Source organism: Dryobates pubescens, chromosome 9 (genome assembly GCF_014839835.1).
Source record: "Dryobates pubescens isolate bDryPub1 chromosome 9, bDryPub1.pri, whole genome shotgun sequence".
Lineage (NCBI taxonomy): Eukaryota > Metazoa > Chordata > Aves > Piciformes > Picidae > Dryobates > Dryobates pubescens.
Genome location: NC_071620.1, coordinates 16,285,773 through 16,308,610, shown reverse-complemented (window position 1 = coordinate 16,308,610; position 22,838 = coordinate 16,285,773). Strand labels below are relative to the sequence as shown.

At 42.1% G+C, this 22,838-nt stretch overlaps 1 protein-coding gene across 1 annotated transcript; it reads right to left on the bottom strand.

The window, feature by feature from the left end:
• IMPA2 (inositol monophosphatase 2) lies at positions 1-22,125 on the bottom strand. The gene is made up of 8 exons (XM_054164125.1): positions 21,830-22,125; positions 15,942-16,075; positions 10,897-11,001; positions 9,296-9,341; positions 6,893-7,001; positions 3,235-3,343; positions 2,958-3,109; positions 1-1,452 (listed from the first exon to the last, which is right to left on the bottom strand). The coding sequence occupies exons 1-8, from the start codon at positions 21,944-21,946 to the stop codon at positions 1,337-1,339; spliced, it is 888 nt and encodes a 295-aa protein (XP_054020100.1). The 5' UTR covers positions 21,947-22,125; the 3' UTR covers positions 1-1,336.
• Positions 22,126-22,838: the final 713 nt, after the last annotated feature.

Here is a 22,838-nt window from a genome sequence, read left to right as displayed (position 1 = left end):
AAAAAAAGAAAAGAAAGGAAGAAGATACTTTTTAATTCATTTTTTTAAATGGAAAAAAATAGAACTGATTTAATCTTGATTACTTTTCTGGCAAGGCTTGTATTTTCCCTGTGCTTATGATTAAAAAAAAAAATCTAAATGACAATGATCAACCTTGGTGGAATTAAACCCAGTGCTAGACACAAAGAGAGAGAACAACCGTGTGTTGTGGAAATGTATGTAACTGAGTTTACAGGTTTTTCTGACCAGAAAGTGTGATTACAGCTTTGTGTGAGAAGGGGATGTGATTTACAGCTTTTGCAATGGTATCTTATGTGCACATTTTTAGTACCTTGCCTGTAAGGGGACAAAGCCTGCTGCTCTGCTAAAAAATCCACAGCTCCTTGGCACTGTGCTATGTTCCGCTGGCCTCCTGCCACGTGTCATATTTAATACTGTGAATAGCTCAGAGAAGTTTAATAGTGCTATTTTTTAACTATAATTACTCTATGGTAGTAAGTGTTCGCAGGTTTGAGTATTTTACAGAAGCCTGGACAACTGTACAATTTGTCCCCAGGCAGAGGGATAAAAGGAGACGAGAACTAGCTGGGCTGTGTGTAAAATCATTAACCATTTTCCACCATCGTCTCTGTTATTTGCCATTGGCATAGACCTCACTGTAACCACCGATGTAACCTATACTCTTTACCTGAAAACAACTTCCAATATCAGCTCCTCCTTCTAAATTGCTGTAAACATCTAGGATACCCATATATAGAAGAGACACACATGGGTCTGTGTGTGTATACATGCATAGAGATGTACAGGTGTAATGCACACAGACATACATCTATGTATCGGGACATATACAGGGACATATAGCTATGACATGGTAAAGAAACAACAAAGTCATGTTTATTGCATTCTGAAGTATCATAGAACAAGGGTATTATAGGCACACGTCTTAACTACTCATCCTGACTACAGTCCTAAAGCTCATTTACCTGAGATCTGCATCTGTAAAAATAAAGTTCCATTTTTTTAGCTGCATGTTACAAAAACAAGACTAAATATCAGCCTCACAGATAAGAAATTACCACTTGATCTCCAGACTAATTTACTACCAGTAAAATAGGCTATCTTATAAAAAAGATACTGCTGAAAGAGAAACATAGTAAAAAGGGAACACAGCTGTTAGAGGTTTAAAAATCTCCCTACAACTCTTCCCACCTTGTAACAAATCTATAAAAAATATTTGACACAGAAAAGCCTCCATGGAAAGCATCCTGCTGACATCACGTACCCTTCCACCCATCTTGCCATAGTTCAGGAGGGCAGACTCCATCCTGTGAGGATTTTAATTCTCATCATCCCGTCTGTAGTCAATAGTTTGTAATTCCTGAGCTATGAACATAGCCATCTCTCTGGTGCCCGCAGCGACCACTCGGCAGGACATAAGATCCAAAGGTCCCCCTGAGGACAAAAGGATTAATGAGAACTGGCTTAAGTGATGTAAAAAGGCAATATTCTACCTAGTATATTCTTAAATATAAACCATGCTGCACTAGATTACATGGTTAGGTGGTCCTGCTTTGGCAGGGGGGTTGGATTCAATGATCTCCAGAGGTCCCTTCCAACCCCTAACATCCTGTGCTCCTGTGTAATTAGGTTCAGAAACACTGCAACAACTTCATACATAGCTACTCTTGGGGTGGTATGGACGACCTAATTCACAACTAATACCTTGAAATCTCTGGCAAAATATTACCTCAGAAAATTCTAGATATAAAATTATAGAATCATGGAATCATTTCTGTTGGGAAAGACCTTTAAGATCAAGTCCAACCACTAACCCAGCACTGCAAAGTCACCACTAAACTATGTTGCTCAGCACCACCTCTACACATCTCTTAAATGCCTTCAGGGATGGTGACTCCACTGGCAGACTGTTCCAGGCCTTGACAATCCTTTCAGTGAAGAAATTTTTCCTACATTCCCTTTTTGATGAACAAATTGTTCCTAATTTCCATCCTAAACCTTCCCTGGTACATGAGGCTTTTTCCGCTTGTCCTCTTCTTTGTTACTTGGGAGAAGAGACTGATCCCCACCTTGCTCCAACCTCCTTTCAGGCAGCTGTAGAGAGTGAGGTTTCCGCTGAGCCTCCTTTTCTCTGGACTAAACCACCCCAGTTCCCTCAGCTTCTCCCCACAGATCTTGTTCTTTAGACCCTTCACCAGCTTCAGTGCCCTTCTCTGCACACCTCAATGTTGTTCTTGTAGTGAATGGCCCAAAACTGAACCCACTATTTGAGATGCAGCCTCACCAGTGCTGAGTACATGGGGAGAAGCACTGCAACAGAGGCAGTGAACATCTAGATTTGTTAAGTATCAATCAGTAAATGCAATATTGCCTTCTTTTAGCAACAGGGAGTGATAAGACAGACATTATTTCAGTCAGCATATATCTCTTAATCCACCGTATCTTTCCACAATATATACTGATCACCAGTAAACCATTACTCTGAGATGTGTACTATATAATAAATGAGTAAAACAGTAATCCAGAGACTGCTGTGCTCTACTCCCTTCTGAGTCATCTCTGTTCAGACATGTACCTGAGAGTCCTCCTCTCTCGGGAAGCTATCTCTGCCAAGATCTGTTTGGAGCCTGAGCATATCTACCAATCTCCTACCAATCTCCCTTTACTGTAAAGCTGATGCTTTAAAGGTATTACTCAAAGTCATGGAAACACAGTTTGACTCAGAAGACCTTTGATGTGATGAAACCCCAGACTGGAATTGCATCAGTGTGCTCTGAATAACCAGCCAGAGACTAGTAGAGAGTACTGATGTTTCTACAGATGATTGTTTGAAATGGGCTAGTGCCACAGGAAAAAGGCCACGCTGAGATAACACAAGTTGCCCTGAAATAGCCACTTGGACCCCCCAAAGTCAATGAAAAGAAGGTTATTTGACTCACCTGAAGTGTCTATCACAGTGCCTCCTGCCTCTCTGATAATGACGGTCGCAGCTGCCATGTCCCAGCAGTGCAACCCAAACTGGTAATAGGCATCTGCAGCGCCCGACGCCAGATGGCACAGAGCCAGGGTTGAGCTCCCAATGACACGGACCCTAAACCCCACGAGGAGGAGACATAAAGGCTTTTGATTCCAACCTATTGCAAAGTGTGCAGTGTGCTTGTTATTGTTGTTTGGGGTTTTTTTGGATTTTGAATCATTTATTGTAAAATATCTTACCCGTGTGCTTGGGCCTTCAGCAGTCTCTCAATGTTACCAAGGAACAGTTTCAAAGTTGCAGGGTCACGTTTTGGACCAATTTCTGTTAAAATTAAGGCCTTCGAGATATCTGCAATGTAGGGAGGGGTTTCCATTAATTCAGCATTAATTCAGCTGTTGGAAATTTGTTTTTAAATTAAACACTAATGGACTTTTCACAGAAAAACACAATTTTCAGGTCACTTTTTTTTTTTAAACTCCAAACTCTTTCACAGGATAAATGCGAAAACACTGCATAAAAATTCAAGCAAGACTAGATTTCTTATGATCATAGACTGGCTTAGGTTGGAAGGGTGAGCTAAACACACTTTTAATAAATCACAACAGGAAGATTAAAACCAAGAATGCATTCTTACATTCCTTCTCTTCCCACACACTGCTTTATTTCACTGACCCGACAGCTTTTGGCAAATTCAGTAGCATCAGCAGTCAAGTAAAAAATAATCCAGTGACCTATTAATTAACAATGTTGCTAATCTACTCATATCTGAAAACAGGATGGTTCTTGAACAGGGAACTTTAATGTAATTAGTTAACAAGTTAATTAATTAACAAGTAAACATTTGGGAATACAGTAAGAGGAAAGAAAAGTTTCTACTGGAATCATCAGTCACCCAGTATCAGCTCCCTTCCCTTCTGACATCTCAAAGCCTGAAGACAGCACGTGACCAGAAAAAAAACTTTCTTTTCACAAACTAAAGCAGTCTCTTAATGAATATCAACATTTGAATGTTACATTTGTATTGTGCTCAGCAAGGGCAGTTCTGACCTACGGCAGGTGAGGCTACCAGTCTTGTGCAGAGTCAAAGGAGGGACTCACAGTGCCTTGCAGGGTGTTGCAGCGGTCCTCATGCAAGATCAGAATACTGCTAGTGCATAACAAGCGTATGCCAATGTAGGTGGAGGTGGTTGATCAAATGCCAAGTGTCCCTGCTCCTGCTGTGCCAGCTCAACTTGGAGGTGTTAGAGATACAACAAAACTCAAAGGTTTAGCGGTTGATCGCTTACTAACTAGGCTGTGCCCAAGTGTCAGGCATCACCTTCTACCCTGGGTTGAAAGCTCAGCACTCATTGAGAGAGGGAATGTCTACCTGGTTATTACAGCTAATTGCATGAGTTGTAATTTCTTAGCAGAAGAAGCAAGGAGATGTTCAAAAGCAAATTAGGTTGGCATGAGGCATCATTTAATTAAACAGGCTACCAGTGAATTTAGTATTGCAGAGGAACACTATGGATTTAAGCCATGCAGTAAATGGTTGGTGAGTAACAGGTATGAAATTACATTAAAAGTTGCAGAGTATCACAAAGCTCAACTGTGGGAACACCAGATTTAACAACTGCCTTTTAAATTACAACATTAAAGTATCAGAGTACCAACCAAGGTATGCTGCAGGGTACTCATTTAGTCACCACTGAAAACTCTGGATGGTCAAAGCCATCTGCCTTAGGTCTTTTTGCATAACAGACCAAATTTGTAATTACAGAGCATTTAATGCATGCCTCATTGCTGAAATGCATCAAGCAGTCACACCACACCAGTCACAGCTAGGTCATGCCTAAGACAGTTGTTCTTTTGCGTAATCAAATATGTGTCTAATGCATAAATCAGTATCTTCAGGTTTTGCCATGGCTACAGGTAGAAATTGGACACTAAGAGACTAAGGCAAGGGAGAGGGAGGTCTCTGCTTAGGAAAAGGACCTGGCTGATCACAAGACTTGATGGGGTTTCAGGAATTCAAGGTACAGGAAGAAATTTACTGTCTACTTCTCGCTCTAATAGAGGCCAGAAAAATAAGGAAGCTTGGTAGAAGAGATTTAACAGTGATCTGGATAGATTTGAGTCAAAGACCAATTCTGTTGACCACAAAAGATTAAAAAAACAAAATATACTTACAGTACTAGCACATGTAAGGTCTGACCTGAATCTAAGCATGAAAAGAAAGCATCATTCAAGATCAAAGGGAAGATGGATCCTTCATTTATGTATATCCTGACTGCTTGGACTCCTGTACCAGACCTCCACAAAATTTGGTATTGACAGAACAGTGTCTACCCGGGATGTGGTTTCAAATGATTAAATCTGAACAATTAATATGGAGCACAGATCAATCTTATACAACAGTCACAATTCCTGGAAACAAAAGGCGTGAAGTACCATGATACCTAGATCCCAAACACACCATGCACTGGTGAAGGCTACTTGAGTTCCAGTGCTAGGTACAGGGTAAGACACTCTCTGTTCCAGGGCGGGATTAGTTCACTGAAGCCACAGTCCTTCTGGGAAATGAGCAACTGTGATTTTATACACTTAAAACATTAAGAAAAGCAAGACTAAAGAAGATCCATCTTCACTGGTAAAGTTGGCCACCACCAAATGATGTCTCTCAAAACAAGGAAAATTTCCAAGCATTTTAAGAAGGCAGAAGGCCCATTTCCCTTGTGATGTTCTAGACACCCATGTAGACTCAGTGTCCAGAGAAGTGAGGACAAAAGTGGCATGTGCCAAAACTGTGTCTTGTTCATCTAGAAACCAGAACTCTTTGAGAGCAAAAGTGACTGAGGCTATTTCAAGAGTGGCTCAGCCAGCCCAGCTGGGAGCACCCTAACAGGTTTTTCCTAACAGTCTCTAGGCTTTTGTGGAATATGAGGCACTCAAGCACTGACAAAAACGTGATAATATAATTGAGGATTTAAATTTGAGGGATCACTGACTTTGCAATTTGCTCCCTTTCTCCAGACAGGGAGACATCAGCTCACTATTAATTTAGGTGAACAGCCAAACTTCCCCAAAATCAGATAACTTTTGATGCAGGGTTTGCTTGAGGCACTACAACAAATTCTTTATGTTAAATTTCTTGAATTTAGTGTGTTTCAAGCTCATTGCATCTCTTTTGGGGGGTGACATTTTTACCATCTCCTGCACTTATTGATGTACATTTTTGGCACATGTCTTCTTCTGTCTACAACTATTATGTTCTCCTCTGAATTTTGATTGATTAAAAGAAAACTTCTCTACACACATCTGATTGCTGCTCTCTGTTATCATTAGGCAAACAGACAGATTGGTTTACCAATAAAATAATTCCATTAAAGGATTGACTAAGTGCTGCTAGCAGCTATTTGTATGTTGAAACATACTTCACAGACAAAAGTAAGCTGTTAACCCCTAAGGAAGCATGCATCCTTTAGATTACTGTGAAGATGTATGCCTACAGACCCAATACACTTTATGATGTACAATTTATTGTAAAACAAGTGAGTAACAGCCACACAGTACTCTGAATTTGATTCACCACTCCCATTGCCTCTTGCTCATAAAAGTGATGCCAGTGTACAGCTGGAATGAAAATGGTGAATCTGCTCATTCTTCCTTATTTTAAACAATGGTTATAAAGCAAAATAATTTAGGATTCTTTAAGTAGTTCATATGTAAGTTTAAAAAAAAATGAGGAAAGCTGTGATTTTTCAGAAGAAAACAAACACATAACAACAAAATTATCATGCAGGTGAAATACTTGCCATCAGGATAATGATGTTCATTATCCTAATGATGATTTGCAACAACTCTGAAACAAAATTAACATATTCCTTTTAGAGTTCTAACAAAATCTAGACCAACCTGTCTCTTTTGATACCTGAAGCCTTTTGTCATTACAAAATGCCCCTTGACCTCTTCTACCAGTGTATAACCGTTCTTCAGTGCAGTGGTAAATTACACCAAATTCAAGCTTTAAGATTTTGAAAAGGAAAGAAATGAATGCAACTCAAATTACTCATCATAAATATAAACAACTACTAATGGCAGAAAGATCAGCAATATTTTAATTGGTACATGTAATCAAAGATTATATTGATGCTAATAAACTGGAATAATTTTACTGTTACTGTGACACTGAGATATAGGTCATATAAAATTCAGTTTATCAAGAGAAGTTAATGCAATCTGTGCTCTTCTAAACTCTTACTCACAGCCTGTTTGTGTTCACATTAGAAGGGATTAATTAACATTTATGCTGTGCTGGTTTCAAATGCAGTTGGATGCTTTTACTGAAAGTATGTAGGTTCTCTAAGGCAAGTTCTGAATGCTTTACTTTCACTGGTGACAGCTACACCTAGAAGTAATCCCACTGGCTTGGGCTGGATCCTGAGGCTTTGCAGCCCCAAATATATTCATATCATCAGTCAGGCATCCAGACTCAGCAGTCATGGTGCATTGTTAATATGCACTTTACTTTTCATGATGTATTTCATTTACCTGACTTTTCAACCCAAGCAGTATACTCCAAGTACTCTTTGTTCAAATATTTTTCTGCAAAATCCTTTTATTTGTATACAAAAGTAAGAATTTAATGAAGTCACCAACTCCAAGAGAAGGATTTTAATGAGAAATACCAAATATTGTCACCCTCAGTGAAAGCTTGAGAATAAGCAACACTGGAATTTTTGTGGGAGTATTTGTTTACTGATGAGAAGAGGGTCAGAATTTGACCCTTGATTTAAACCCATTTCTGCTACTTTAACAGGGGTCACCCAAAGATTTAAAAGCATTTTGCAAACTTCAACAACCAGTTCCTAAAAAACACCCCTCTGTAAGTGCTGTTGTATTTAAGGGTGGACAGATAGACAAAAATTAAGTGACTTGCCCAAGATCATGGAAGAAGTTGGTAACAAGGTCAAGAAAACATCTCAGATGTTCTAGACTCCAAATCTTTTCCTGCTGCCCTCCTTCATTCAACGTGATGATTACATCCATCAGAGACAATTCAAAGGGAATAGGCTGTCCTCGCCCCTTACCCTGGGGTCTTGTCTAAACCAAGGGACACACTATTAATAGACCCTTTCCCTGAAGACATCTGCAAGAATTTCTTCAGTACTGTTCAAGGTTTACATTCAGGCCAGTTCCCCTGTGTGTACTTTGGCTCCTTTTCAGCTTACTGCTTTCTTTCCCATTTGTTTACTGAGGGAGATTGAACATAATTCTTCATTTTTGTTTCAGCTTTGTTTAGTTTACATAACCCAAAATATGCAGCATCAAAATCACAATGGTGTTCTAGAAAACATAAATATTACAGAAAACTGTCTGGTAATAATATGGAGTATTCAAAAGGATCTTTGGGAATGAATAAACTTCAGAAAAGCATGGAAGTGTTTGTCTACAGTTTTCCATGTTTGAAAAGCCTGACTAGAGGAGTACACAACATTATTCTGTTTAAATCAGCAAGAGCCAGCAGCACATCTGAAAACGATGTCGTGACTGCACAGAATTCTTGCTGGCTTTACTTACAGCTACATCTGTATATTTAAGATCATGGGATTAGGCTGAAAGAGGCACATTCCTTGGCAATTTGACTAGCTGTTTCTTCTGTGTACATCAAACAGAAAAGTGGCAACATATGGAGAAAAGGCAGTAGCATGAATGAAGTATAGCTAGGAAACTCAAAATGGCACATATGAAGGCAGGGTATTTCCCTCCACCACCCCCCACCCTTGCTGTAATCAAGCTCTCATGTGGAAAATACAGTTGTTTTACTATGTTAAGAAAAACCACAAAGGCAGATTAAATGAACTAGGGCCATAATACTGCATTTCTCATGGAAATTAGTTCTGAATTGCCTCATAGCAGCAGTTACCTTTCACAGATTCTGCTAGCAGGAAAGAAGCAATAATAATAACATAAGGACACTGGGAGAGTGTTTAAAATCTGAATAGGCAGCATTATATTTAAATCATTCTGGTTTTGCCACACAAAACCTTGCTCACACCAGTACTCCCTTTTTTCCCCACAAAAATTCTGTAATATTTATAATAATTTGTAAGAGTGATCTTGTAATTGCCAGTTTGCACAACTGCAGACTAGTAGACTATAATCACATGCATTTTAAAAGTGTGGAAAAACTTGAGTAGTGGCTGATTTCTATTATTTTTATTATTTATTGATTTAAATTTTATTTAAAGTTCCCACATGGTTTTTGAGGCTTCTAACCAGATCTCAGGTACTGATCTTAAAGAACATACTTCGTACCTCTTTGTTAACAGCAAACCCAATGCTCACTGCCACTGTTGGAAATCTGTGCAAAAGAAAAGAATTATTATTGATTACAAATTCTCCCAACTTACTCCTTATGCAGTTCCCTCAAGCAACAAAACCCCACATGGAGTTCTGTGATTTCACTTGTGTCAAAATGCTCTTGACATTGTACTTTCTTCTTTGCCAACCTCTTTAACTTCGTCAGTTCCTTTAAAAATGTAATTTAATGTTGGAGAGGGCAAGATATAAACACATGAAGATGGCAAGTCTTTTATATAAATGTGCTGTGTATTTTAGTGATCTTTTTTGCTTTAGTTTAATTGAATTATCCAGTATAAAATAATTAATGTGGCTATAAGAAGTCATCACATTTAAGAGCACATTTTCTTCAAGCATCTGAGATAGCAATTAAGTTGCTCAGAGATACCTTGCTGATGACACCAGCAGAAGCAGAAACCAGTTCCTCTACCCTCTCTTTTATCAAAGTGATGGTCATATATTTAATTTGCTCCTTTTGACTAAAGTATGATTACTGCATTTTAAACAACAAAATAAATTCATTTCTTAAAAACATGTTTTAAAAAGGGATGTAAAGGTCCAGAAAATATTGCTAGGAGAAACTGCCACTTAACTGCATGAAACATGACACACCCCACACCTTGAATTCTATGTAACTGCACCAAAAATTTGTGGGGTTTTAATCATAGAATAGTTTGGGGTGGGAGAGTCCTCCAAAGGTCATTTAGTCCAACCCCTTCTGCAGTCAGCAGGGGCATCCTCAAGTAGATCAGGCTGCCCAGAGCCTTGTCAAGCCTGACCTTGAATATCCCCAGGGATGGAGCCCAAATCACCTCCCCAGGAAACCTGTTCCAGTGTCCCACCACCCTCACAGTGCAGAATTTGTTCCTAAAATCCAATCTAAATCTACTCTTCTCTAGTTTGAAACCTTTGCTCCTAACTGTGGCTATGTTAAATCATTAACTGTAGGGCAGAACATATTTTTAGTATTTTAAGTAGAAGTACTACAAACAGGCATTAATTTTCAACTCCCTGCACTCAAATGGTGAATTAAAGGCAGTAATCTCTAGAGTTCTTTTTGCAGTGGTGTTACAGAAGTTTAAAAACTCTCTCTCTGCACAACTTAGTTTTCAGTTCCGCTCTACCTATGTGCAGTGGTTGCACTTCCTAGAGAAAATGAAGCATGTGCATTGGAAAGGCAGAAAACACCACAAATGTGTAACAACCACATAAGGTGTGAGGCCACATATCATCAGAGCACAGCACTGTTCCTATGCTTCAGCTCAAGCCTCTGCACGCTCATGAGTGGTTATATATAAATGAGCTGTGAGTCAAGAGCTTTGGGTCATTAAGCAATCAGCAGAAACTTCAGCTTCCCTTTAGATAACAGGATTGAGCTCTCTCCAGCACAAACACACACTCCCTCAGATGCACTATGCGAGGTACAGAAAGATAAAGGAATGACTCCTGATGATGAGTCAAAGCAACAAAGCTACCACAGTAAAACACCTTTAAGGGGAGGGGAGGATTTGTGAGAAGCTGCATTTTATGCATTTCCTGTCTTGCTGTCCACTTACCTGTGCACAAAGTTGCACGTTCCATCAACAGGGTCAATAATCCACGTTGGACTGTCAGTGAGGACGCATTTTGAACCAGCAGCAGTGGATTCTTCTGCAATAAACCTGCATTTCGTGTAGAGGAAACCAGAGAAAATTGGTGTCCCAGAAAATTTGTTTAGATATGTGTCTTGGAAATTCAAACTCCAGTGCTCAGTTTTTGAAGAGAGACATAAGAAGTGATTCTTCATTTCATGACACGTGATTCTTCCCCTTTACTCTGCTCTTGCAGGACCCCACCTCAAATACTGTGTCCAGTTCTGGTGTCCCCATCATAAGAAGGACATGTGAGTGTTGGAATGAGTCCAGAGGAGGGCCACAAAGATGATCTAAGGGCTGGATCACCTCTGCTGTCAGGACAGGCTGAGGGAGCTGGGGTTGTTCAGCCTGGAGAAGACTCTCGGGGCACCTTAAGGGTGCCTTCCAGTACCGGAAGGGAACCTCCAGGAAGGCTGGAGAGGGACTTTTCATAAGGTTGTCTAGCAATAAGACAAGGGGGAATGGTTTGCAGTTGAGGGAGAGTAGGTTTAGAGTAGATCTTAGGAAGAAGTTCTTCAGTATGAGGGTGGTGAGACCCTGAAGTAGGCTGCCCAGGGAGTTTGTGGATGTCCCCTCCCTGGAGGTGTTGGAAGCCAGGTTAAGCGACCAAGTCCAGTTGAGAGGCATCCCTGCCTGTGGCAAAGAGGTTGGAGTAGATGATCTCTAAGGTCACTTCCAACCTGTGATTCTGAGATACATATATACACACACAGAGTTTTTGTGTATAAATGCATATGTATGTATAAACACACATAGTGCTTTTCTCATTTTGGAATGGGGAACTTTCATATAAATTTTGAAGGAAGTTCCCAAAAATACAGCTTACTATTTTTCATGGTAAAAAAGAACTCCATTTATGTTCACTTTTGCAGTATACCATTAAGAAAGTAATGAAAATGAAAGTAGAAATGGATCTGAACTGGCATCCCTGGGACTCTAGAAGAAGGGTTTCTTTATGCAGAATGTGATTTTATGGGTTAGGCCTGTCTCTGGCAGTAAGTAATTTAAACTGCAAACTGTAGCTGCTTCTCTTTTGTAGGCAAATTCAGTCATCAGGAAATAATGTACTCTTAGAAAGCCCATAGTCTCACTCTTACTTGAATTTTTCACAGTAGTCTGACTTGGGAAATTAAAAGGTTTACAAAGCTGAACTTTCTTTTTCCCATGACCCAGAGAAAATCAACAAATTAATTTGTATGTGTGTTGTTTGGATGCACAAGGCACACATTGAAATCTGAGCTCATCTTCTGTTGTTCTGCCCCAATTTCTTTAGCAGTTGTGCTTTTTTTTTTTTGTTCTCCCACCCCCCCCATTTTTCCCTGGGAAATGAACATCAAGTTCTGGCACATTTCCTGCTGACCTTAATTATCCCTGCTCTCCCACAAACTGCTCAGGGTCTGTTTCTGTAAGCATTGTGCAGGTGCTACTCTCACAGACTTGAATGAAGTCCTCTATGTACAGAAGGTGTAGAATCAGCCTGCTAATACTGAATCTTGCTTTTGGTTCCACATTCAAGTAAGTGGTAGCAGTATTCAGGGCTCTTGCAAATGCTTGAAGCTGAAAAAGCTTCTCTTGAAGACACAAAGAGAAGAAAAACTGGATAAATAGGGAGAAAATGTCTTTGGCAGAAATAGTTGCTTCACTAGGAGCAGAGTAGCAGCTATTTTATTTTGTGCCCTCAACACATGCTGCATGACACCATATAACACTTGCAACCAGGAGCTTAAATGTTTTGCAGACAGCACAGAAGGAGACTTCTTGAACTTTCCAAATGCTGTTTTGTCTTTCCCTCACAGAATGGGGCTATTTTGATGGTGTTATGGACCCTTGTGGTCGTCAGGAAGAGGAAAGCAGGAAGCATTTGTTACTCTTTTAAATCTCTATTAAAGATAGCAGCTGAAGTGTTAGTGTGCAACTGAGAAACAAGAAAGACTTCAACAACACCTTGCAGACTCCTTGCTCTAAATATTCTATTATTTTGTCTTGTTGGTGCTGTATCATTTGACTTTTGGTTTATAAATCTTGTAATTAGCACCTTGTAAACCCAGCCCTATACTTTGAGTGTGCTGCTGGCTGCAGAGGAAGCTCATCTTCTTGCAGATGGAGCACCTTACATCCCTTCTCACGTTGTCCATCTTCCCCATAAATTAGAGTTCTGCTTCAAACCTCTTTCAGCACACCCCCAGCCGGAGCCTGAAGTAAAGCTGTTGTCTAACTAGTCAAAGAAAGGTGAAATGGGAACCTCTTAAAGCCAAAATTATTTCTGTGTAAGGTGTTTTGTTCCCATGTACCCTAAGTCTCCCCCTCACCTTTTCCTCACAGTGGGGTGTGACGCTGCAGTCCTCACATAAAGAAATACTACCTTCATGTCAAGGCACAGTGGTGCCATTGACCAAACCTTGATGTCCAAGCACAATTTTTCCAAAATGGCCCTACTAGGTGCACATTTAATGAAATGTGGGCTAATGGGTTAATATAAGCCCTTTATAGGATACTACTAACTCTGAGAGTCCTTCAAGGTCAACATCAGATGTGTTGCTCTATGGCTCTGTTTTACAAAAACAACTGGGCAAAACATTCAGCCTGAAGAGACCAAATTTTAGGAACAAATTTTAGAAGACCAAAGTTGAGGAAGAGCTTGAGAAGTGGAAGGGGCAGCCGTGTCATTACAGTAGTTAATTTAATATGCCAGCCTGCCAGCTCTGATGTCCTCTTTCCAAACCTGGATTAAAGCTTTCTCCCACTGAAAATGAGTCCACTAATTTTAGCCAAGCTGTAGTGTGCATCTGTTCATACCACAGTGCCACTCAGAAATTCCTTGCTGGAACAGCAGAGAAACTTATTGCAGCATAAACTGCAGCAGGACTGATACCCATTTGAGTGCAGGACATTCAAACCAGGGCTTTCCCTCACCTGTTTCCTCAGAGGGCAGAAAGTTGGGATGTCACACTCTGTAATGGCTGTGTCCTGGTTTTAATGTCTACAGGATTAAGGCCACAGTTAAGACCAAAGATGACAATTTGTCTAACAGTAACACAGGCAAATGGCACAATAACCTTTTTCAAGCAGTAGTGCTTGAAAAATCTAGCAGAAGTAACACACTTCTGAAAAGACTCCCCTGGGGCATGTCATAATACCAGAGAGTGGGCAAAGATGAAAACTTAGGTGAGCATGACTCAGGATGTTACATTTCACTTAGCCAAGCAGAGCAAAGAGAGAAACATGGGACAGAATTACCTTTTTTTAACAAGTTTTCTTAATATTTCTCTTTATTTCTGTGTACACGTCCATTATCTCAAGACTCATCACTGCCACAGTTCAAATGGCACAGATTTTAATGAGGTCGTTTTAATTTTTCTAACTCCTAAGGCATATTTTGGATTCCAAGAACATCAGAATCAAGATGATTTAAGATAAAGAAAAATAACAGAAACCTTCAGTGATGCTTTCAACAGCTACAGGAGGGGAAAGTCTGAACAGAACTTAAAAGATCTTTTAATGTTTTCATTGTGTCTTAGTTTAAACCCTGATTGCTACTGTGGAGCAAGTGTTTTAATCTTGTCCAGTTAAATCCAATTTTAATCTGAATGTATTTGCTATCTGAATGAACTACAACCAAAACCTTCAACCAGTATCAGCAAAAAAAATAATTGTCTTGAAGAAATGACAATTCCTTCGTTGTCTTACAAAGTCAGAGGTTAACTGTACAGAGTTAATAGCTAAGGATTTTTCAGTTCCTAGGTCTACGTTGACCTTATAACTTTTGTTTCCAATTCTGGCTAACTCAAGTGCTTCTGCTGATTCTCATTTTATGTGAAAAATGTATGCTTTTGTATTCTCTGCCAGACTGTTCAAGGGAAAAAACCCACAAAACCAACCAGCATAAGAGTGGAGATGAGGAAGGAGCACAGCCAGCAGCGGTAGAAGGAATATTACACAAATAATAGGCTTGTAAAGTCTGGCACTTTCTTGAGAACGGCAGCCAAGAACCACACGGTGTGCTGTACAGTACTGCTTCAGTATGTGCTCACACACAACACATATTTAGAAAGCCATATTTAGTATACAGTGTTCTTTCTGCTCATTCTTATGCTGATTTTCTTTCCAGCAGCATCACTGACAATCAGATTAGTAGCTGAGCCCTCCAGATTTTTCGCCTCTGTTGATTTGTGCGCAGCACTGGAGCACAAGGCTCATCTCTGTCAGAGATGCACATGGGTAGGAGGAAGTCATACAGTATTTAAGGGATACACAGGCTCTGCAGGAAGATTAATTTTATCCTTGTGGACTGAAATCAAGTGTGGAAATTGATTGCAGAGTCTTTGCATCAAACCAAGCCCAGCCAACTGATACAAAACCTCCCTCTAATCTGTGCATGTGCTAGGAGCTGTTATTTTCATACTGACCATAATAATTCAGGAGGAGTCAACAATCTGATCTATTTTTAAAACCTTGGGTTGACATGTCACCTAGTAATTTATAACCTGCTTATGGGTAATCATCAAATGATGATGATAAACAACCCTGCTTCTCACTGATTTTAGGATTCCATACACCACAAGGTGAATGTGACTAAATATGATCTGGCAAGCATTTATATATGATGGCAAAGGGAAGTGAAGGAAGGGTCTGCAGAATTTGCTATAATTAGTTTAATCTCTATTTTAATCAATACCCTTAGCATAATTCTTATATATTAGAGATCAGATCAGTATTGTGAAGATCAGGGAGATCCAAATGAAACCTTTAGATTAAATACAGCTAGTAAGCAACATAACTGTTAGAAAATATAAAGTACTAAGTATAGGAAAGTATTACTTTCTCAAGAAAAAAGGACTCCTATGAAAGCATCCAACAGCAAAAGGTTAATGTGTAGGACAGATGTATAGCCTTCTAAAATCCCCTTTAAATGGCAGGCAGATATACAGCTCTTAAAGGAAGAAAGGGTTCTTTCTATAGGCACTCACCTGTGGGAGGGAAACTTCTCTTTTAGAACAGAAATAATTAGATTTTCCACAAAGTGATCAGTTTCTGTCACAAGATCTGCTGCAGATGTCTTTGTGGACACTTGTTTCTCCTCTGTTAGAGCTTTCCTAATAATCTGAAACAGAAGTTCACAAATCAGATTTGTTGGCCATTCATCCTGTGCATATTAAAATAATAAATTTACTGAAAAATTACAGCTAATTCTGAAAAAAAACCCAAACCCAACTCCCCTCCTCTCCCCTCCTCTCCTCTCCTCTCCTCTCCTCTCCTCTCCTCTCCTCTCCTCTCCTCTCCTCTCCTCTCCTCTCCTCTCCTCTCCTCTCCCTCTCCCTCTCCCTCTCCCTCTCCCTCTCCCTCTCCCTCTCCCTCTCCCTCTCCCTCTCCCTCTCCCTCTCCCTCTCCCTCTCCCTCTCCCTCTCCCTCTCCCTCTCCCTCTCCCTCTCCCTCTCCCTCTCCCTCTCCCTCTCCCTCTCCCTCTTCACAGAACATGGAATAAGGCAAACCTCACTGGTTTAGCCAATAAAGATACACTAAGTTGGGTTTTTTTTTGGTGTATATGGGGTTTTGGAACTTCAAGAGCTGACCATCCACTGATTTCCAAAGAACTGCTAAATATTTAAAAACAAAAATTCAGACCTTTCCCTAGATATGGAACCAGTGATCTAACCCTGGATTCTCTTCTGGAAAAGTCCTTATCTCACTTCTTTTATAAATTCAGAACTAAACCACATCAAGTACTAATGCACATATGGGAAAAGAGTTAATAAAAACTTTCCCCCTGTATTCTCATCTTTCTGGTTTGTTTTTGTTTGGTTCACTTGGGATTTTGTTTGTTTGTTTGTTTTTCTCATTCCTTCATTAAAAAGAAAAATAAGAGGGCAGGATGCAAAAGGAACTGACTTCTTCTTTAACCACTAGAAATTGTAAACTAATTGAAATTAGGCAAACCAATAAAAAGCAAAAAGGTTGGACTAGATTGTCCTTGGGATCCTTTCCAGCCTAGCATCAATCAATCAATCAATGCTGTGATTCAAAAACTAAGCACCACTGATTTGTACAGAGTTACATCAACTAAACCCAGCACCAACACAACCAATATTCAAAGTCCATTCTCAAACCTGCTTATTTCAATTGGTTAAATTTACATTGATCAAAGTATTTTAAAACCATGGAGAAATGTTTGATGACCAAAGAAAATAGTTCTGCTGCATTTTGCATGGGCAAAGGAACCAGCAACTCACAAATTTCAGTCTTGGCTCTTGGTTTTGATAGCATAAAACACTCCCTTTGAAGGGTGTGCTGATTGTTCCGACAAGTTCCTGGTGACTTGTTCATGAGCTGTAAAACATTAGCTATGCCTCTTTACTACTACTGAGCTTGTGAGGGCAGGTTAATGCTTTTTGGTGTGAAGTCTTGCTGAAGATCATCACTGTATATCAAAATATGAACCACACTTAAATATTTTTATTCCCCTTAATGGTTTCCTTGATGGTTTTACCATACAAGCATAAAAGTGAGCTCTAGGAAGGCTCTCAGGCTTCTCCTTGGTCCAAAGCAAATTCCAAACTACTCCAACCACCTCATTTGTGTGTTCTAACAAACTGATATGCTGGTGCCTTTTATTGAAATTGTTCTTTACTTTTATATTGCCTATGTACAAGGAATTCACAACGAGAACAATCAGCCACTGGAATAAACTCAGGGAAGTGGTGGATTCCCCAACACTGGACACCTTGTTACGATTCAGCTGGACAGGGTGCTGAGGCATCTTGTCTAGACTGCTTTTGCCATGAAAGCTTGAACCAATTCTGTACTTGATTTGCTTAGAATTAGAACTTCACATAACCAAAGAGATGAGGGACACTACTCATTTATGCCATTCAATGCTCCTTTCAGCAGAGAAGATCTGAATTTCTTCTTAGCAGTGCCATGTCCTTGACTCCTGTTTGGTTGTAATACACAGTGCATTGAAGAGATTTTTGCAGCCATTTAAATCAGTAAATGCAAGTGCTCAGCAGCAGAGATCCATTTTGAGCTTGGCTGCAGAAAGAAGAGCAGAGATGAAAGCCCTCTCCAAGGGATGTGCTCTGCCATCAGTTGCTTTTCACTGCATGCTCCAGCACTTGATCTCTCCTTTCTGAATACAACCCTTGGCACCTCTCATCACTGAATTTGCATGGACTGCTTCTGCTTCTTCCCACCTCTTATGCACCTTTTATGATGTGGGGAGAGCAGGAGAGAAGTTGTGATGCTGTCTTGATGTCATCAGCCACAAATGGGCACCACATATGTACTAGCTCACCTGTTGTACCAGCTGATGTCATAGGATGGATGAATTCCTGCAGATTGTCTTACAAAGATCTGACAAAAAGGACTCATACTGCTTTTGCACCAGCTTGGATGGGTATACAGTCCAAAGCAGTCCTGCACAAAGATCATGTTCTCTGCATCATTGATTGCACAGCTTTTATCCTTCGCTAATCCATCAAATAGCTCAGAGCAGTCCAGAATTGAACTTATGTTGAATAAGCCCTAAAAAATCATCAGCCTATAAAGAGTTAGAGCCTGGTGCCTCAGAGTAATTTGAGAGCCTCACACAGCTGCTCCTCTTGCAGAAGCCTTATAAGGTTTGTAGATGCCTACTGCGATTACCTGGTCTTCCCAGCTAGGTGTGGAGCTCCATAAAAGTCTCTCTGTAGGTAACAGGCAGCAGGTAAGTGTAAGACCAAAGGAACTACAGGATGGTGAAATGAAAAGAACTGATTGCTCCTTATCACTGTTGCACAACAAGATTGGCAACCATAGAATAGAATAGAATTAACCAGGTCGGAAGAGACCTTCAAGATCATCGAGTCCAACCTATCATCCAACACTATCTAATCAACTAAACCATGGCACCAAGCACCCCATCAAGTCTCTAAAACAACCCACCAAAACCTCTAAGCAGCTGAATTTGGGAAGCATGGTTATGTAAAACAGTCACTCAACAATTTTAGCCTATGCTGCCCCTCCTCTAATAAAGAATTGGCTAGATCTTCTCCTTATGCCCTGCTTCGAAGCATTTGAGGGGTGATGTGAAGCAGTGGACATGTACACCAGTACATGCATGAAGACCACAGCCTGTCCCTGATCCCTTCTTGGTTTGCCATGCAGCAGGGGAAATGGAGCTGCAAGGACTCAGTGCAGTCATGGTCTTTGAATCTTCCCTTCTTAATGCATTTGTGAAATTAAGCCATGTCAAAGGAGAATGGAGATGACAGAGATGCCTTCTCCCCCAGCATGTGCCAGGAGACATCTTCAGTGAGGTGCTTGTGTTAGATATTTCATCTCATCATACTGCTTGTACTCACCACACACTTTTGGGAGCTCCAGGATGGATTTACTTGCCTGCAATATTGTCCTGAGATATTTGCCCACTTAAAAATCAAACATCTACATAAAAAGCAAAACTGCTTCTGTGTAATTTAAGACATATTAATCTGCTTGGCTACAAAAATCTGTCCCTGGGAGCGAATACGGGGCGGGGGGGGGGAAATCTTGTTTTTTTAAAGATACCAGTGAAAATTCTGCCCCTTTTTAGTGGGATTCTGCTAGGTCTTAGAGGTCTCATAACATTTTCTGGAATAAAACCAAGAAACTATTCTACATAATAGAAGCCTAGTCATGTAAGCCAAAAGGGGAGATCAGGAAACTGCATTGCTGATTAACTTGTTCTAGAAATCCAACATCTTGACTTGCATCCATTTCTTCAGGCTGGCTTAAATGCCTCTTGCAGACACATTCTAGTGATTCCAAGCCTTTCTAACCTGCCATGGTCCTAAAAAATGCATGGGCTTAAAAAACCTGAAGCAGCTGAGGGGATAGAGAAAGCAGATTCCTGGAGAAAGGAGTCAGAGTGGAGAGGTTGAAGGGATTAGAAGAGAGGCAGAAGGAAAAGATGAACTGCCCTCAATGGAAGTAACTTTTTTGTGTGACCAAAATAAACTTGATTTTATCTGTTTTCACCAAAACCCCCAAACCTATGTTACACTGCATTTTGTGTCCTTATCTCTAGCTTCTTTTGGAAATAGCTGGAAGTGGTTTGACACTTAAATAAAAGATACAGCCCTACCTGCACCTTTAATTCTACAAGGATCTCTGACGGGTTTTGTAACTAAAAGCGCATTCCTCAACATTACAAAGTTAATAAACCCCTACCCAGTTCCAAAGTCCTCCTTAAACAACATCCTTGACTGGTTTAAATTTGGCCTGCCAAGGAATTGGCTGTTTCCTGCCTGTTGCAAGGTAGAGATGGCAAACTTCAAACTAAAAAATGCAAGGATTAATCTCCTGGAATGTTTATTTGTTCTGGGAAAAGGTGCTCAGCTGTGATCTTCTGGGTGATTAAAATACCTTGAAGAAATATGGTGTGGAGGCTTGAGCAAGTCATGAGAGTCCTTTTTGTGAGATGGCTGGCAGAATGAGTACACTGGAGAAACTTGGGTTTGGAGAGACTGTGAGAGCACGACCTGCCATCCTGATTTATTTCCTGTATTACTAAAATCTCCTCTCCTATGGCATTATGTTCATCTTTGTGTGCGTCTTTCACAAGGAGAAAAATTGTGTAATAACACATATAAGGAAAAGTTACAGGTCCTGGACTCAGGAAAAAAGGGCTTCTTAAATCACAGTGTACAGGTACAAAGTGTGTTTCATAATAAAGCAAAAAGGAAGCAGAAGGGAAATACATGTTTCTCAGGTCTGTGTTCTACCCAGTTCCTTATCTGAACAATCTGCTGATCCCACTTCTTAGCTCTGTTAAGAGTCAGTGAGAAATTTTGCTGCTTGCACACAGCAGGGCCGGACTGTCTCCTGAGATGACCAAGCTTCTGCTGTGTCAAAACATGGATCTTAAATAAGCTACCATATGTAGATCTTCACAGAACCACTGCTGATTTATCCCTAGGAAGTCAATTTCAGTCACTCTGAAGACCCCAGTACAGGTAACAAGAAGACAAAACCTCCCTGACACAACTCTCTCTTAGCACAAACTGCTCAAAGCCAAACACTGGTGCTGTAATCTGCGAACACACAATACTCTGGATAAATGCACCGCAGTATAAACCCTCTGACAGACGTACATTCAACCTTAGCATCACAGCATGCTTCAAAACAATGCAGCAGCACAATAAATGCCTGGTGTATATCTGAAAAAGTCATTAAAGCCCTTTCACACTGACAAATCTTTCATCTTTATTACTATTATTACTATAATATTTCAATTAAATAGAAATACCTGCAGTAAAAAAAAAAAAAGAGATTGCTTTCACCTGAGGTGTCTCCTCGTCCTCATGCTGGATAACGGCCTCCAAGGAAAGAGATCCCAAGCGATGCCGCCCCAACAGAAGAGATCCCGAGGGATGAGATCCCGAGAGAAGAGATCCCGAGAGAAGAGACCCCGTAGGATGAAATCCCGAGTGAAGAGACCCCGAGAGATGAGATCCCGAGGGAAGTGGCCTCGAGGGATGTGGCCCTGGGGAAGCGGCCCCCCGAGGGAAAGAGATCCCAAGGGATGCAGTTCCCGAGGGAAAAGATCCCGAAGGATGCAGCCCCCGAGGGACGCAGGCCTGCTGCCGACATCCCCCCCGCTGCAGAGGGTGGAGGCCGACGGCTCCGGTAGCGGCCCGGTTGAGCGAGTGCCGAACCCTGTCGCCCACCTCCTCCCCAGCTGCGCCGCACCAGCCCCACGGCCCTTCTGCGAACCGCCCGGGGAGAAGGATGCTCCAGACGCGGGGCTGCCCGACCCGGCCTCCTCCGGGTCCTTCCGCGGCCCCGTCCCGCAGCCATGTATCCCGGAGCGCTGCGGAGCGGGGCGGACGGCGGCTCTTACCTGCCCAGCGCGGAGCGCCAGCTGCACCGCCACCTCCACGCACTCCTTCCAGGGATCCCCGCCACCACCGGCCGCCGCCGCTCCGCCATCCTCTTCCTCCTCCTCGCACGGCTTCATCGTGGCGGCGGTGAAGCAGGACCCGGGGGGGCGCGGGGGGCCGGCTCCCCGCCGAGGAGCGGCCGTGGAGTAGGGTGCCCGGCGCGCTCACCGCCGCCGCGGCCGCTGCTGTCACTCCGCGCTCCGGCGCCGCCCCGCCTAGGGGAGCGGCGCGCGGGGAGGCGGCCCGGCGGGAGCTGCCGATCAATGGGGAAGGCGGGCTGCAGGCTGCTGGGCGCTGACTTTAGGTGAGCCCCGAGGCGGGGGGAGGTGGAGGAGGGCCGGGGAGAGACAGGGGTGGGTGTCACGGGGAGCAGCGCCGAGCCCGCGCCGCGCCCGCACCGCGGAGGGCAGGATGTGGCAAGGGAGGCGGCCGGCCCAGCCCGCCTCGCATCGCCATCGCCGTGGTCCGGTCTGACATGGCGCCGCGGCCGGTACCGTCGAGGCGGCCTACCCGGTCTGGAGCTGGGGCGTTGTTGTGTCCTCCTGAGATAACGAGGCGCCGTTTCCTCGGGCCGAGAGGCCCTTCAGGGGTCGCGCTGCCGCAGGCGCGGCTGGCTGGGGCCGGGAGGCCCGGGCGCCGCATGTGCGCTGGAGGCGGAGGGCCCATCCCGGGGAACGGCGGGACGGCCGTCAGTGGTACCGGGGCTAGGGGGAAGAGCTGACGGCTAGCAGCGGCCATCTCGAAAATGAAGGGAGGAAATATTGGGGAAAGTGGTCCCGGGAGTCGAAAGGCAGCTTGGAGTTTTAATTGCAGCAGCAGCGTGTTGGTGCTTCGGGATTAAAGTGTGTGGTAACAACACGTCGGTGTTCAGATTTTCACTTGGCTCTGTGTGGGTTTGGATCCATCAAGGACGTAAAGAGAACCTACTGTTACAAAACTATAGAAACCAAATTGCCGTGCAGTGGAGCC